Here is a 14223-nt window from a genome sequence, read left to right as displayed (position 1 = left end):
TGCTTTCCTCCAATCTGCTGGTATCACATACAGGTAAGCCCAAATGTAGTAAAGTCCAGTCCCTTGTACTCTCCTATTAGCATAGACCAAAATTCCACTGTAAAGAGATGACAGATAGCACTTTGCACCATGAGTTGTCCAACTGAAGCAACTGGAGGGGAGCGAAACTGCAAAAGGCGCGTCATCAACAAGAGATGTTGCGAAAGATGGAGAAATAGTGGATAGTAAGAAAGAAAGAAATGTTAAAAACCAATTTGACATCAATTTCGCTATGGGCAGAAGAACAATTTAATGCAGTGCATGCCAGAGTGAGGGGGTTTGAGTTAATCTCTGTCCCCAACAATTCATGGCTCTGCCTGCAAGGGATGCATTTTACATCCAAGCAACAACTCACAGCTACATTTTAAAAAGCCCACCAGTGAGTGAATAGATAAGCTGGGTATTTTATTGTCCCTAATGGGATATTTGGCCCGAAGTCAAGCTTGTAACACAATGGACTTACCATAAACAAAGAATAGGCAAGCACACAGCCTAAGAGATATGTAACAATGGAAAAAGCCAAGAGACAAAATGACCGAGCAGGAGTGGCGAAGCTCGAGATGAAGTGTCTATCCATAACACTTAAGGAGGTTTACGATTTGTGGAATTAAAAAAAAAAAAAAGAAAAAAACTTCAAGGTGTTTGATTTAGCATGTGGTTGCCAGAAGGTACAGTCTGAACTAGATCAGTGCAGACTGCATTATCACCTCAGCAGGTTTGTAATGTAGATACCTTGGATAGAATGGAGACATCAATAACTGCTTCACTGACCTCCCACTCAAGGTCATTCGGCTTGGAAACGGCTTATGACACTGGAGCAGACTATGCTAGCGTAAGGTCATGCTCTAGCAATGCCTTATCACCCATGTTTGTACCCAGTACTAAATAAATGCCAACTCCTGCTGATGATGCATTGAGTTTTTGCTATTGGTATGGACCATACACCACTGAGAGAAATAAAAGCACCTCAGCTATAGAATTGTCTTGTGATACCAGCAGAGGGAGAGATTATTTTATTTTTCTATCACTATAAAAAGCTCCACTTCCCAAAGCCTTACAAGAGTTATAATCCAGTTCCAGTGATCCACTCCCTAAGCCAAATATAACTTTAACTACCACTAACCTATAACTAAATCTATGTTGTGTCTTCATTTTTGTGTCTCCTCCAGAGAGTACCCCGATTCGAGGTAAGACGTTTAACCATCACAGTAAAACAATATAAATATAACCTAAAATATCTTAATCTCATAATTATAAATAGACCTCTCACAACACCATCCTCATAGATAAATAGGTGACAATTCTGTTGGTAACCCATAACAAAAACAAAAAAAGAATACTGCTGTGTCCTATTTGTTTGTATTTTGTGTGATGTCTGTGTTAAATATGCCCATTTTAGCAATGTTCTTCCACTTCTGTCTGTGTCTTCTGTGCATTTTCTCCTATTTGGGAAATAAAATGTAAGGCAGATATTTTTCTTTATTATGGTTGCTTGTTGGAGTGATGATGTTTAGGTGAGGAAATGGGCAAGGAGGTCCTCTTAGGCCGAGCTAATGAATACTGTAAGATGGCAAGCTTTGTGACCCCCATTTTTTTCTCTCCATCTTCTCTGCTTTGATATCCTTCTCATCCTTCTGGTCTCCGCTAGAGCCGAGAGACACTCATGTAATGTTAATAAGCAAGTTGCATTACAGAAATTTGCATTTATTCCCTCCTGTCTGTGACAGAGCTTCTTACAAAGATGAACCTAGTGATGCCCGTGGGGGCCAAGGCTGCTCTTTAAAAACGAAGCTGTAGTGACTTTTTTTTCTGTCGTGAAAGGGTGGAAATCAAAGCAGAAAATGGAATGATAGTGTAAATCGCTGTTTGTTAGAGTAACTTTACATTAACTTTTTTTCCCACTACATTTCTACAGTAGTTCAATGAATAGTTTTACATACAGGCATACACTGGTAAAAGTCAAGTTAATGTCAAATTTCAACTTTACTATGTCTCTTTACACACTTTGGATAATGGGGTTATGTTAATTGTTTTACGTGGATTGAAACATGACAAACAGATGCCACAATGCGAATACGCATCGTTTCCGCTTCTTACTTTCTACTGTGAGTAAAACACAACATGTCCTTCACTCACCACAGTGATCGGTTTTCGTCTCGCTGCAAAAATGCGGCTTTATACTGCGTTTAAGTTTCTCCCTGTGTGTTTACTCCTCGGAGAAATCCCTATATATAAGTATGGCTCACTAAGTGGCAACGTAATGTGAGTGGCTTTTACTTTTCTAATATTGAGTGTTTTCTTTTTTACTCCTTTCACTTGTGTAAAAAATGTAGCGGATCATACTATCAGTCATTTTGAAAAGATCCAGACTCCGTGTGGATAGAGTGTGCACAGAACACAAACCTATGACTTTGTCAAAGAGGCAACCCGAATGCATTTAAATGACCATATAGTCAGGTTAGAAAAGGGGTAACTCAGCAGTATTATTTGGGTTTAAATAAAAAAAAAAACAAAAAAAAAAAACAGATATGAGTTTAGTTTGGTTATTGTGTGTGTTTACATGTCTTTTAAAAAACACAATAATAATGATATACAACTTTTGAAGGGGCTACTGACTACATATAAACAGATTCAATGTCTTCATTGAAAATGTATTTTGTTCCGTTAATCAGGTAAGTATGTTGTCCCTACACTAGCAATTAGATACATTGACAGGTCACAACATCATGATGACTTTAATTATATCCGATCTGAACTCTATATCAAACTTTTCCCTTTACAAAGACAAGTGTGTTCAGTTCTGATATGAACAGAGAGGTAGACACTGTTTTTTTTATAATGGTGTTTATCATGCATTGCTCTTTTACTGAAAACTACCTGTCTCAGGCAGTCAACTATTTGTCAAATATCTGTTTTTCTTTGTGAAAGTCTAATTCATCAAACTTTGTCAAACAGTTGGGGGGGTGGGCAATTCCGATTCAAACAAAGCAACAGTGGAGAAGCTCAAGACCCATACGAAAGGTGGAAGAGTAGAATAGTGACCCTCCCTACCTATGTCATCACAAATTTCATGAGTGCCACAAGATAAGCACAGACAACAATGGCATCACATTTTGGTCTCACACTGATTTGGCCACAATGACCTTGGGGTGGTGGCAAAGCGTACCTAAGTGACAACCGTAAAAGCCACAATGGAGGGAACTTTCGGACCGCTGCTTTGCAGTTTACACAGTGCCTTCTGCGCTGTGACATTTTAAGACAACAAGTTCCGAACAGAAATTTTGAGTTTTTCATTATTTTTGTCCAGGTAACTGTTTGCCTTATCAACAGCAGTGTCTATATGCTCATTTGTGAACGAATTCAAGATAAGTAAACTCCGTTTTATCTTGAGGAATGTGAAGGAAATGGAGCATCTGTGATAGGCTCTAAGCCCATGTCATGACATTGAACAGGACAAGGCTGTCTCTAATTCATCATCTTAAAATATAGTTACCATATCCAGATGGAAATATGGCTATATATATCTTGCTCCATAATAAATTACCCTTATATGTCCACCTTTGCAACCAAACTGCTGTATTTAAAAGAAGTGCGGGTTTGTCCACTTGATTGCTGTTGGTTTTCAATCAAATTTGTGTTGCAATGCAGTGAGTAGTGTTTGCGTGAGAAGGCTGAGAGGAAATGGAGAGAATAGAATGCCTCTGGCAAGCCTGACTGGCCTCAGAGTAAGAATTAGGGAGTGATATTGGGCCAGTTATTTTGTTGATTGCCTACAGAAATCAATCAAGGCTTGCTGGAGCAAACTAATTGAATTACACAAGTGGGTCTGGCAGAGGGGGGTACAATTGGCAAAGCTGCTGCAAAATAACGACAGGGTGGGCAGACCACAACTTGGGGCACTTTACACAATTAATCACTCATGCCTCAAACCATCCTTCTACTCCAATTGTTCTTCTCTTGTCTGCCATTTCTATTTTTGCCCTCAATCCTTTCATTGTTTTTGTCCAAGTTGTTATTTATTCATCTCTTCATTACTTCTCATAAATAAGACTAGGAGTGCCCAACCATCAGACCAATAATTAGAAACTAACTTGAAAAAACAAGGAAATAACCTCAACCTATCACTATTAATTTAGTTTTTGTAAGAAAGCCTTGTAACACTTGCCCCTCAAAAATGATAAAAAAAAATAATTGAGTGGTATTCAATTGGACAGACCTGCGGTAATGCATCCCTGTTGAGCATAGTTTCTGTCACTGCATGGAAAAATAGGGTACTTCAGACATCTATGGCTCCTGAGTATTGAAGGCCAAATAGAGAAACTCTAGAATATGTGTTGGTTTTATTTCTCATAGGAAGCTTCTAATTTCAAGCGTAAGACACGGAATTTGACATAAGGAAGCACCAAGACAGCAAGATAGGACGGTCCTAATCCATGTAACATTTTATGAGTGTGCTAAGCCTTTGATACCGATCCAGGTTTCAAGGTGATCTAGCAGTACAGTTATATTATGATGGATGTACCAAAGGCAGCAGTGAGGTCAAGTAATAATACTATTGATGATGTGTGAGTGTCCATAGCTAGTAAAAGGTCATCAGCCACTTTTGTGATGACTGTCTCCATAGAGTGAGCTGCCATGAAGGCTGAATAAAACAGATGAAATGGATTACTACAGGACATGTGATCATTATTCTGTTGTTTTTATCTTGAAGCACATTGAGTTCATGTTTGCCGTATGAAATGCGTCACTTCATGATTCCTAAAAGAATGTTGGTGATTAATGGGAGATTTGACACTAATATATAGTCAAAACTTGCACTTAGGAAGTTTGCATTTTTTTCAGTTGATGATAAAATTTGAAAATAACCTCTTAAAAAAAATAGAAGTTGCAACTTAGAGTTATTTTAATAAGTGAATAATCTCTCAATTAATTAGCTTTTTTAAACATGTTTTAGATTTCATATCTATTAGAAATAGGACATTTTTTTGATCAACTTGACAATGAAAAGAAACATAAAAAAAAACTAAAAATTAAAAAAATAAATTAGATGCACAAGATGGGGCCAGAGTGACATTGTGTACCCTAATGATCATTTAAATAATACCCTAATGCCATCACATACAAATATTTTTAGTTATTTTTTTCTTTTAATCATTGCAAACCCCACTGTTAAGTAAGGGTTTAATCACGGCTATCTTAAATGCTGCAGCTAGAAGGAAACCTTAATAATGTAAAGAATAGTGGGTCCTCAGACAGGGATTGGTTCTTTGGAGTTTTCGAGAAAGATGGTTCTGTGAGTGTGTTGTTTTTGTTTTGCCTCTCAAATGACTTTTGCTCGTCTTTTTAAAGGTTACTCCATCAGTGTGAGAGTGTAACCAAACGCTCTTCCTTACTGACTGTTACTTACACAAATTGTAGGGTTCGTATCCAGTTTGTAATGGATTTGCTTGTATTTACTTTTATGTTGATTATTAATTCATTACAAGAAATCATTACCTTATTAGGGGTAGCTGCCTTTGGGTTAGCATGCTACAGTGTCAAATATATATTTAAAATCATGTTCATGAACACACATTATTCTGGAGAAATATTTGGATTTGGCTATCGTGAACTTATTTTTGTATTTTCACAATCATCCTATGCCTAATATTAAACCTTAGGTCTACTCGCATACTTTTCTGCACTCAAGCTTCCTGCGTGTTTGCGCCCAGGATTCATCTATTAGCCAGGGCGTAATATGTGTGTTTATTCTTAATGGTGGTGCATGTCAATGGAGTTACAGAGAGCCACTGTGAAATTGTTTGTGAGATTTTCAATAAGACCTGCATTAGAAGGAAAAGGAAGCAATAGCTCAGAGTCATATTTCTTGCATCACATTTGCGGTTTAAGCGTAAATATTATGACTATAGCATTGATTGTGGTTAGAGAAATGGCATCATGCCATGACATCATATTTTATGAAGTAGTGGTCAGATAAAGCAGAAGTGGAAAGCAATATATGGGATAGCAATTACATTGGTGTTCTCGAAGTCTCGAGTGCCGAATCTAAAATGTTAGTATTCTTTTAGGTCAGTTCACATATTAGCTTTACAATACCAAATGTATAACATTATATTCTGAGATGCAGTGTTTGATTAGGATGGAGAGTTCTACATGATGGGCTACCGTAAAAGATGTGTGGTAAAAGTTCCAGGACTTGTGGCACAAATGTTATATGTATTTCATACCCAAATTACCGACCCCTTAATATGAGCCGTATGATCAGCAGTCTCAATCCCTGTGGAGTTTTCTCCATTCAGTGCGAGGAGGAAAGACAGGCAGGACAACCATTGCCTTAGGTTTTCCTTAGTTCTGACCGGGTTGAATGGACCATGCTGCAGGAACCTCCCAAACTCACCCAGCCATGCAGTTTTTTTTTTTTTTTTCTTACCAAACCTCAAAAGGGTTATGAAGGGGACTCGTTTTGAAGACATCAAGATGACCGCGATGTCCGAGCTGCGGAGGGTCCTGGGAGAATCCTTCTAGAAGTGCAGTAAGGCATGGCAGAGAAGGCTTGGAAAGTGTGTTAGACTCCAGAGACGTTACTAGGGGAAAGACTGTAGAATATTGTTTGGATGAAAAATAATTTTTTGGTGACACCAGCACTGAGGACATAGGAGGACACGTCAGAGCCAGAATTCTACCATAAACCTTTTTAGATGGCTGCTTGATTATCAGTGAATGACTATGCTGTGAACTTCATAACTGTTTTAATTTGCCTGAGAAGGACATATATATATATATATATATATATATATATATATATATATATATATATATATATATATATATATATATATATATATATATATATATTTTTTTTTTTTTTTTTTTTTTTAATATTTCAGCCCTGTATTTTCACTTTAAAGAAAAAAAAAAGTCACACCTAATGCCACGCCTCAGACCAGTTACGATGACGAAGTTCAAGTATATGAAACGCACCGTGGACAGAAAAAAAACAAATTAAAATTGTAAATACATTATATGTTGGCAATGTTTTTGGAGACTTTTTAAATCTAAAAAAATAATAGCTGGAAAAAACTTGTCTTTGTTTGAAGTAAAAGTAAAGAATTATTTCTTCATTTAAATAAAGGTCAAGGAATAAAAAAAAAAAAACATTTTAAAGACTCATTGCAGAAACAAATTCCATGGCAGACAATTTTTTTTGTGTAGTTTTATTAGCCTAGGTCAAGACAATTTTGTTTCAGATTCTACTGTACATTGAAGCAGAATGAAAGAACAGATGATATGGATATTAATTGACATTTTAAGAGGTAACAGACCCGCAATGGCCAAAATAAAAAATATGTCCCATTCTACTTTTAAACAATATTTCTCCCCCAAACTTGTTAATGTTAGCCGATCTCCTGTAAGGGACTAGTCAAATATCACATTGAGGCACATATTTTCTATTAAAAAAACAAAAACAAAAAAAAAAACCCATGTATTTTCAAAGAATAGAGGTGAAACGAAGACATTTTCTTTTTTTTTATCAATTGATTGCAGAAATATTGACATCTTTTGAAAACAGACTTGACAAGCACGTATTTTTGCGTCAAGTTAATGAGCAAAGTTATAATTTAGGATTTTCCTCCATCACCAGTGATTACCAACCAGCTTGCATGTCCTTATTTCTTCTCAGGCTGACTAAGAGAAGGTTGAAGTATCTTGAAATAGACTAAAGTTATCTCTCTGCTGCTCCCTCTTCTTTTTTTATATGGTCCGCTCATCTCCTTGTCGAGCATTCTCTAGCCAAGGTCTGAAACATTAATTCATTCTACATCTATTTTGTCTTTTTAGCTGTTGCTGTAGTTTGAGGTGAATCTAACACAAATGCCAGCTCCCGTTTCAGCTTGTTTTGCATGCCAAACAGATTGCTGAGTTTTAGACAGAAGGTAATTGTCAAACTGACTACTCATTTGTGTTGACTTTCTTTCCTGCGTTTTTTTCCCCTCCAACAGTACGTCCCTTTCCATCACATTCTTGCCTTTCATGCTTTAAATTTAAAGTACAAAAGTATGTTATTCAAAAGACAGTCAACACTTATGTTTCATTTTTTTTTACATTTCAGTTTTAATTGATTTACATTGATTATTATGATGTCAGGTTTTGGTGATACTGGTTTGGTTAACAGATGCATCTCTGCTGCTGCTCACCCTGGTTCAGGGCATGCTCAAGGAGTTTGTGTACATGCTCAGATACATCAAAAATTAGGAAACATTGGAAGGCATATATGAAAAAGTACACATCGGTGTTGATCATGGTGTAGGATCTTCACTAGGATTGCTTTGCCTCGGTTCTAGCTTTGACTTTCAAAAAGATAGAAAGAAGCACCTGGATACAGTATGTATACCACAAAGTATTCTGGGTGGTGCCTGGTACATTGATGCTTCTTGGATCAACACTAATGAGCTACATTGCAGCATTTGTCAGGGAAGCCTGGGCTGCAATCTGTTTGCTGAAGCAGCCAAAAGCACTAATGATATCATCAGGACATGCCGTCAACTATGCTCTAATGCAGAATGATGTGACGCCCGTTGTTTCACCTACCTCTCCGCACGCTCCAAGCTTTCATGTTGTACCTACATAAGTATTAGGTGGAGTTCATTTGCACATTGAATGGGGTGGAATCTTAAATCAGATCACGGATAACTGACTCTTTATCAAACAACCCCCTGGGGATGTTACGCTCCCTAAAATGTAGGAATGTATCTGAATTTAAAAGTTACATTAATCATCTACGGAGTACAGCTTGATAAATCACCTTGCTGCAACATTATAGTTTTGTTTTGTTTGTTTATTGACAAATACTGTATGTAAAATAGGTGCCACATTTGTTCTTTGCAATAATTGAACTTGTACAATTGTAAACATCACGTCAGTTATAGCGTGCTGAGATGCAGCCTGTCCATGTATTTTGTAACTATCTCCATTTTGTCTCAGCAAAACAGTCGAGGTAATTGGATCCCACCCAAATATATGAGGCATCGTTGGAATTGCTATTGTGTCCTCTACTACTGAGCACATGAGGACTTGGTAGAGTAGTTCAGTAGAATGAAAAGATATAGACTAGAGATGCACGGAATGTTAGACCACTGAAGATTTAGGTTGAAAACAACAAAATGCATTTTGGAATTTTAGCCAAAACAAAACAATTAAAACCAAAACACTACATCCAAGAACGTTTTATGTGATAATACAAAACAGCAACCTTTTGAAATTTCATACAAATTCCATACAGACAGGAAAAGGAGTTTGGTGTCACTTGTTAGGACTCTCCCAAGTTAGGTAGACTTGAGAAAAGAGTTAAGAAAAGCTCACTACCAAGCTTCCACTTCTGGAAAGGAGATTGTAGACGAGCCAAAAAAGACCTATCAAGGAAGACAAACATCTGGTCAAAATGAAGAATAAAACTGCCTTTCTTATTTCTAAATATTTTAACATTCACCACAAAAAAAACTGGAGCACATTAAAAGTAGTCCCCTTTAAATAGGCATGAAAATATCAAACAAGATTAATATTCAGAGCTGTAGGATTCTGTTTTATTTCATTTTCATCAATCATTTACAGACCTGTCCAGGACGCTGCTTGTGATGTTACAATCTGTTCTCAAAGTCGATTGGCTGAAGCAAATGGATGTGAATTAAAAAGATTTTGATTTTTTTTTTTTTTTTTTTTCCCCCCAGAGTTTAGTTTTCCCGCCAAGCATTTCTCCAATTTAGTATTTGGTTGTGGCCAAACACTTTTGTGTTTCTGCAACCCCAATATAGACCAAAAACAAATGTCTACTAAAGTGGACACAACAGGAGGCTATGCTCGTAAAATAAAAATACATGTAAAGAAATTCCCATTTCTCAAGTGGAGTGTCTCCCTCCGTGAGTGTTTTGCAAAATGTTTTGTTTAATCCCTTTGAGTTGACACCACCATATCTACGCCTTTGCCCAATAGCTTCCTTTACACTTGCATTATGACTTTGTCCTTTTACTTTGTCACATCCAACTGCTACCAACAAATTCGGCGTGACTGATTCAGCCCGCTGTTTTATTTATTAAATTTGTTCCCTTTTTATCTGCGTATAGCGGATGCTGAAGGGGAATGCGGTTTGTCATGGTGAAGTGCATTAACACTGCCGAGAGAAGCCCATTTTGCTGGAATAATCCAAAGTATTCCAAGACCCCTCCCCCCATTTAGAGAATTTTCAGACTTCTTCATGCAGTCACCCCCAGGAAATAATTGAAAAAAAAATCAACTAATCATGATTCTCCCCTCTTTTTCTCTCTTTCTGTCTGTCTCTTCCTCTCATTCTGCTTGTTTTTGCTGGAAATTGTTGTTTTCAGGTGCCTTGCAGATCGAGAACAGCGAGGAGACAGACCAAGGAAAGTACGAGTGCGTGGCGTCTAATTTGGAAGGCGTCCGCTACTCGTCCCCTGCTAACCTTTATGTGCGAGGTAGGGAGAACACAAGAGTTAGAGCAAAAAAAAAAAAAAAGTAAAATGTCTGCACAGTCTCTTTTTAGTGTCATTACTGTTGAGTTTAACAAATGATAATTGCTTCCCTCCTAGCTCTAGCTCTGTTTTATCCAGCTAGTATAAATATTTTAGCTCTGCTAATATTGCTTCCCCCGTTGTGTAAATGAATGTACACTATAAAAGCCAATTGTGAAATCTACAGTCATTTGACCAACTGATGTTTTTCTGTATTATGATGTAACACTTCATTTTGTCTTCCAATGCCATGCCCAACTCGCTTGGAAGGAAATGCGTAGCGCAAGAAGCCGTATGTCTTTGCTTTATCGGTTGCCACAAAACGTTTAACTGGAATTGTTCACCCAAACAAATGTTTGCCCTCCACCCAACATGTGCAAGTTGCTTAGTTTTTTGTTATTTTCAGGTACTGGAGCACGACGGTAAGTCTGGATTTTGATTGCGTGAAGAGGGATTAGTCATTCCCAATCAAAATCAAAAAAGTAAATGAACGTTTACACAGTAAACACCACTGTTATGTGACCTATCGTTATATGTGGCTAAATTCTTAGAATTTCTTTGTTTTGTTGTCATAATCTCTATATAGCCATACATCCAGTAGTCCTCTTGGTCAGCAAAGGTATAGAAAAGAATCGGTCTCAGAGGGCACATGCGATTTGGACAAAAACTATCATTCCGCCACTAATGTAAAAGGACAATGACTCCCTGTTTAGTGAGGTTTAATAAATTGAAGCAGATGCACTTTCACTATGTATTATTTATATGGCACATATTAAATAAAGATGCCTCAGTGTCTACTCAGTTTGTTCCTTCAGCTGTGTACCAAATAACTTTGTTCCCAATAAATAATGCACTAGTCTGACATTATAAATTGGGTCAGGGCTGTTATTTCTACTTACAATTCCTATTGAATCACTGCAATAGGCAAAAAGCGGTTCATTGAGGTAGCTTTAAGGTGTTCATGCTTTTTAAAATATGATGCTGTCACACTCATCATATAGTAGCCCGTGCAATTATTGGCAAATGGAAATTAAGAGGAAATATGACATAAAATTAATGGGAACGCTTGGTACACTCTTAGAGTTGTTAGACTTGAGAGACAACAAAAAATAGCTTTAAATAATTTCAATTATGACTTGCTCCAACGGCGTGCCTATAGTCTTGCAAGAATCCTAATTATAAAGGTGATGTCACTCTATTCTATGTAATGCACTTGAATGGTGTCAACATTTTGTCTGTTTTAAGTTAACTTTTGTCAATCAATTCTGATACGTGACGTTGACAATGTTTTTGTTCACAAACTGCACATGAGATTAGCAGCTGTAGTAGAGATACATTACAAGCAAAAATATCATTATTCCTCAAATTATTAGTGCAGTCTAAGAATTACGTTCCATCTTTGTGTCAAATGCAAACATTTGATGATGGCGCAACAAACGTATTCCCCGTAATAAAAAAAAAAAGAGAGAATCTGTCTTGAACTGCAGCTTCTAATCTCAGCCCCAAACGTGTGTATTTTATTTTCTATCGTTCATTGGTTTTTCCTTATTTTGTCTTTATTCAACTTCCTTTCTTGCAAAAGTACAATTAGCCATCAGTGGAGCCACTCCTTGTGGCCAGAAGGAGTTTTTGAAAACTTAATGATGCGTACGAGCTCTACTCTAGTGTTGCCTTACCACTTTTTTTTTTCCTTCTAACTGGCAACAATGAATGATCTTGATTGTTTGGGTTTTATTTCTTAAATCTGACATTTATTCAAGGGGGTGGGCAGGCAAGTGTTCTTTCAAAATGGGTGTCACCAGTAGCAGGGACAGTGCGGGAAAAATGAGGGCGAAGGGATTTAAGCAAAGGGAAATGTAGCTGCAGCTAAACACCTTGAGGTGGCTTTTTTTACTCTCTCTGTGTTTCCCCTATTTTTCTCTTCTCCTCATGTCATTGTGTTCTGCATCAACCCCTTTACATCCCTCAGAGCTTCGAGAAGGTTGGTGTGTTTTTTCTTTTTTACTTTAATGAACCCACAATTGAGAAAAAAAAAATCCAAATGTAAAAAAATAATCTACCTAGATTTGCCTATTACATAGCTCAATTAATTTCTAAATTAAATACATGATAATCAGTACTGTAAATCCAAACTGCTACATTAATTTGAAAGAAGTTTTCTTCTATATTGCCAAGGAAGAAATGATGAAATAAAACCTGACTGGTTCGGGTTTTGTTATTTTACTTTTATGTTTGCATTGTGGGGCCTTTTCTCGTTTTGCATCCTCTGGTATTGCTTCTGCACCAAAAGGCTTTCTTGCATGTGTTGTCATGGAAACCCAGCATGTGAAAATAACAGGACATGTTGCACGATGAAAGAATGTAACTGCGCTTGCATGCCTGTCCAGAACCCCTTTGGCCGTCTCAGTCTTTTTTTCTTTCTTTTTTTTTTTTTTAAAGCTTTCTGTGTATTCTTTTCCATTTTATCCTTTCCTTGGTTTTTGAAGTCTTTTCCCCAAACAACGTGTTTTGGCTTTCCCTTGGTTCTTGTATTTTATGTTGTGATTATTGTGTGTATGTCTGTTTTCCTTTTTTCCGTTCTATTTCATAATGTCATTTTCTGTTTTGAAAATTTCCATTTTCTTATTTTTTCCTTTTTTTCTCGTCTGACGGTTTTGCTCTTCCTTTTCCCAATGATGCTGCTCTGCTTCTTGACTTTTGCAATGCATATGGAAATGCAGAATGAAAGTGTGTTTACAGCCAGCATTTCTGTCATCTTGTTTGGATCCTTTCCTGAAAAGAAATTGTGACTTGAGTGGGCATCATGATGACTGCAATTAAGGAGGCCATCATGTGAATTGATAGGAATGTCAATTTAAAGTCATTTCCAAAATTATTATGTGTGTGTTTTTTTTTAATTAAAAAATGTCTCCATTATTTTTGTGGGAGAAAGCCAGCAATCGCATAAAAGCCACTTTATATTTGTTTTAACTTGATCTGAATTGGATGCATCTACTCACCCTGGATAATACTGCGTATAAAACTATGGAGCACACAATTGGAAAGCTACACTGGGCCAGCCCAGTTGCAAAGAAATACAACGATGAAAATAATTGTTTTTCATAGGTGATAAGGCATGACTAGAAGTCAATCTTTAGATCAGTTAAGAAGCAACACAATTGTATTGGTAAAAGGCAAAATGTTAGTTTTTTTTTTTTTTTTTTAACCTTCAAGTATTTTTAAACCATTTACGTTAGCCAAAAATATCTTTCTCATTTTTGCTGTGCTATCCTGGTGCTATTGTCTGTGCCGATTTGTATCTCTGCCTTTAAAAACGGAGTAATATAAAACCAAAGTAGGAATCACAGATTTAAGAAATCCTATTGCACATTCTAAACTAATATTTGATATTTTTCTCCCAGGACTGGGCTGGAACTAAAGATTAATTCAATTAATCTGTTGATTGTTCTAATTAATGAATCTGATTTAAATTAAAAATAAAATTTTCTCACATTCCTTTATTAAAAACAGGTCATTATGTCAAAATGACAGTGCACAAAATGCACAAAAATGAATTATTGAAGTTTTATCTGGGCCATAATGTCTGAAAAAAGGCAAAAATATTGATCATTATTTTCCATTGTAAGATGAATGTCGTCGAGGTCTACAGAAAATAAATACT

The 14223-nt window shown here is 36.6% G+C and overlaps 1 protein-coding gene across 7 annotated transcripts in view; it reads left to right on the top strand.

Annotated features, from left to right (window-relative positions):
* Positions 1 to 14223, top strand: part of ptprsa (protein tyrosine phosphatase receptor type Sa) — a 216680-nt gene that overhangs the window by 132161 nt on the left and 70296 nt on the right. For 6 of the 7 annotated variants that reach the window (XM_088426524.1, XM_088426528.1, XM_088426526.1 and 3 more), the window contains exon 7: positions 10416 to 10526. In XM_088426524.1, the coding sequence (XP_088282650.1) occupies positions 10416 to 10526 (111 nt within the window). Of the gene's footprint in view, positions 1 to 10415; positions 10527 to 12213; positions 12544 to 14223 lie in introns of those variants that run through there. The other variant, XM_088426527.1, reaches the window with a different exon arrangement.

This window comes from Hippichthys cyanospilos, chromosome 10 (assembly GCF_059441005.1).
Source record: "Hippichthys cyanospilos isolate Australia breed blue-spotted pipefish chromosome 10, RoL_Hcya_1.0, whole genome shotgun sequence".
NCBI lineage: Eukaryota > Metazoa > Chordata > Actinopteri > Syngnathiformes > Syngnathidae > Hippichthys > Hippichthys cyanospilos.
The sequence above is the reverse complement of the archived record's forward strand: the minus strand, read 5'-3'. Positions and strand labels throughout refer to the sequence as shown.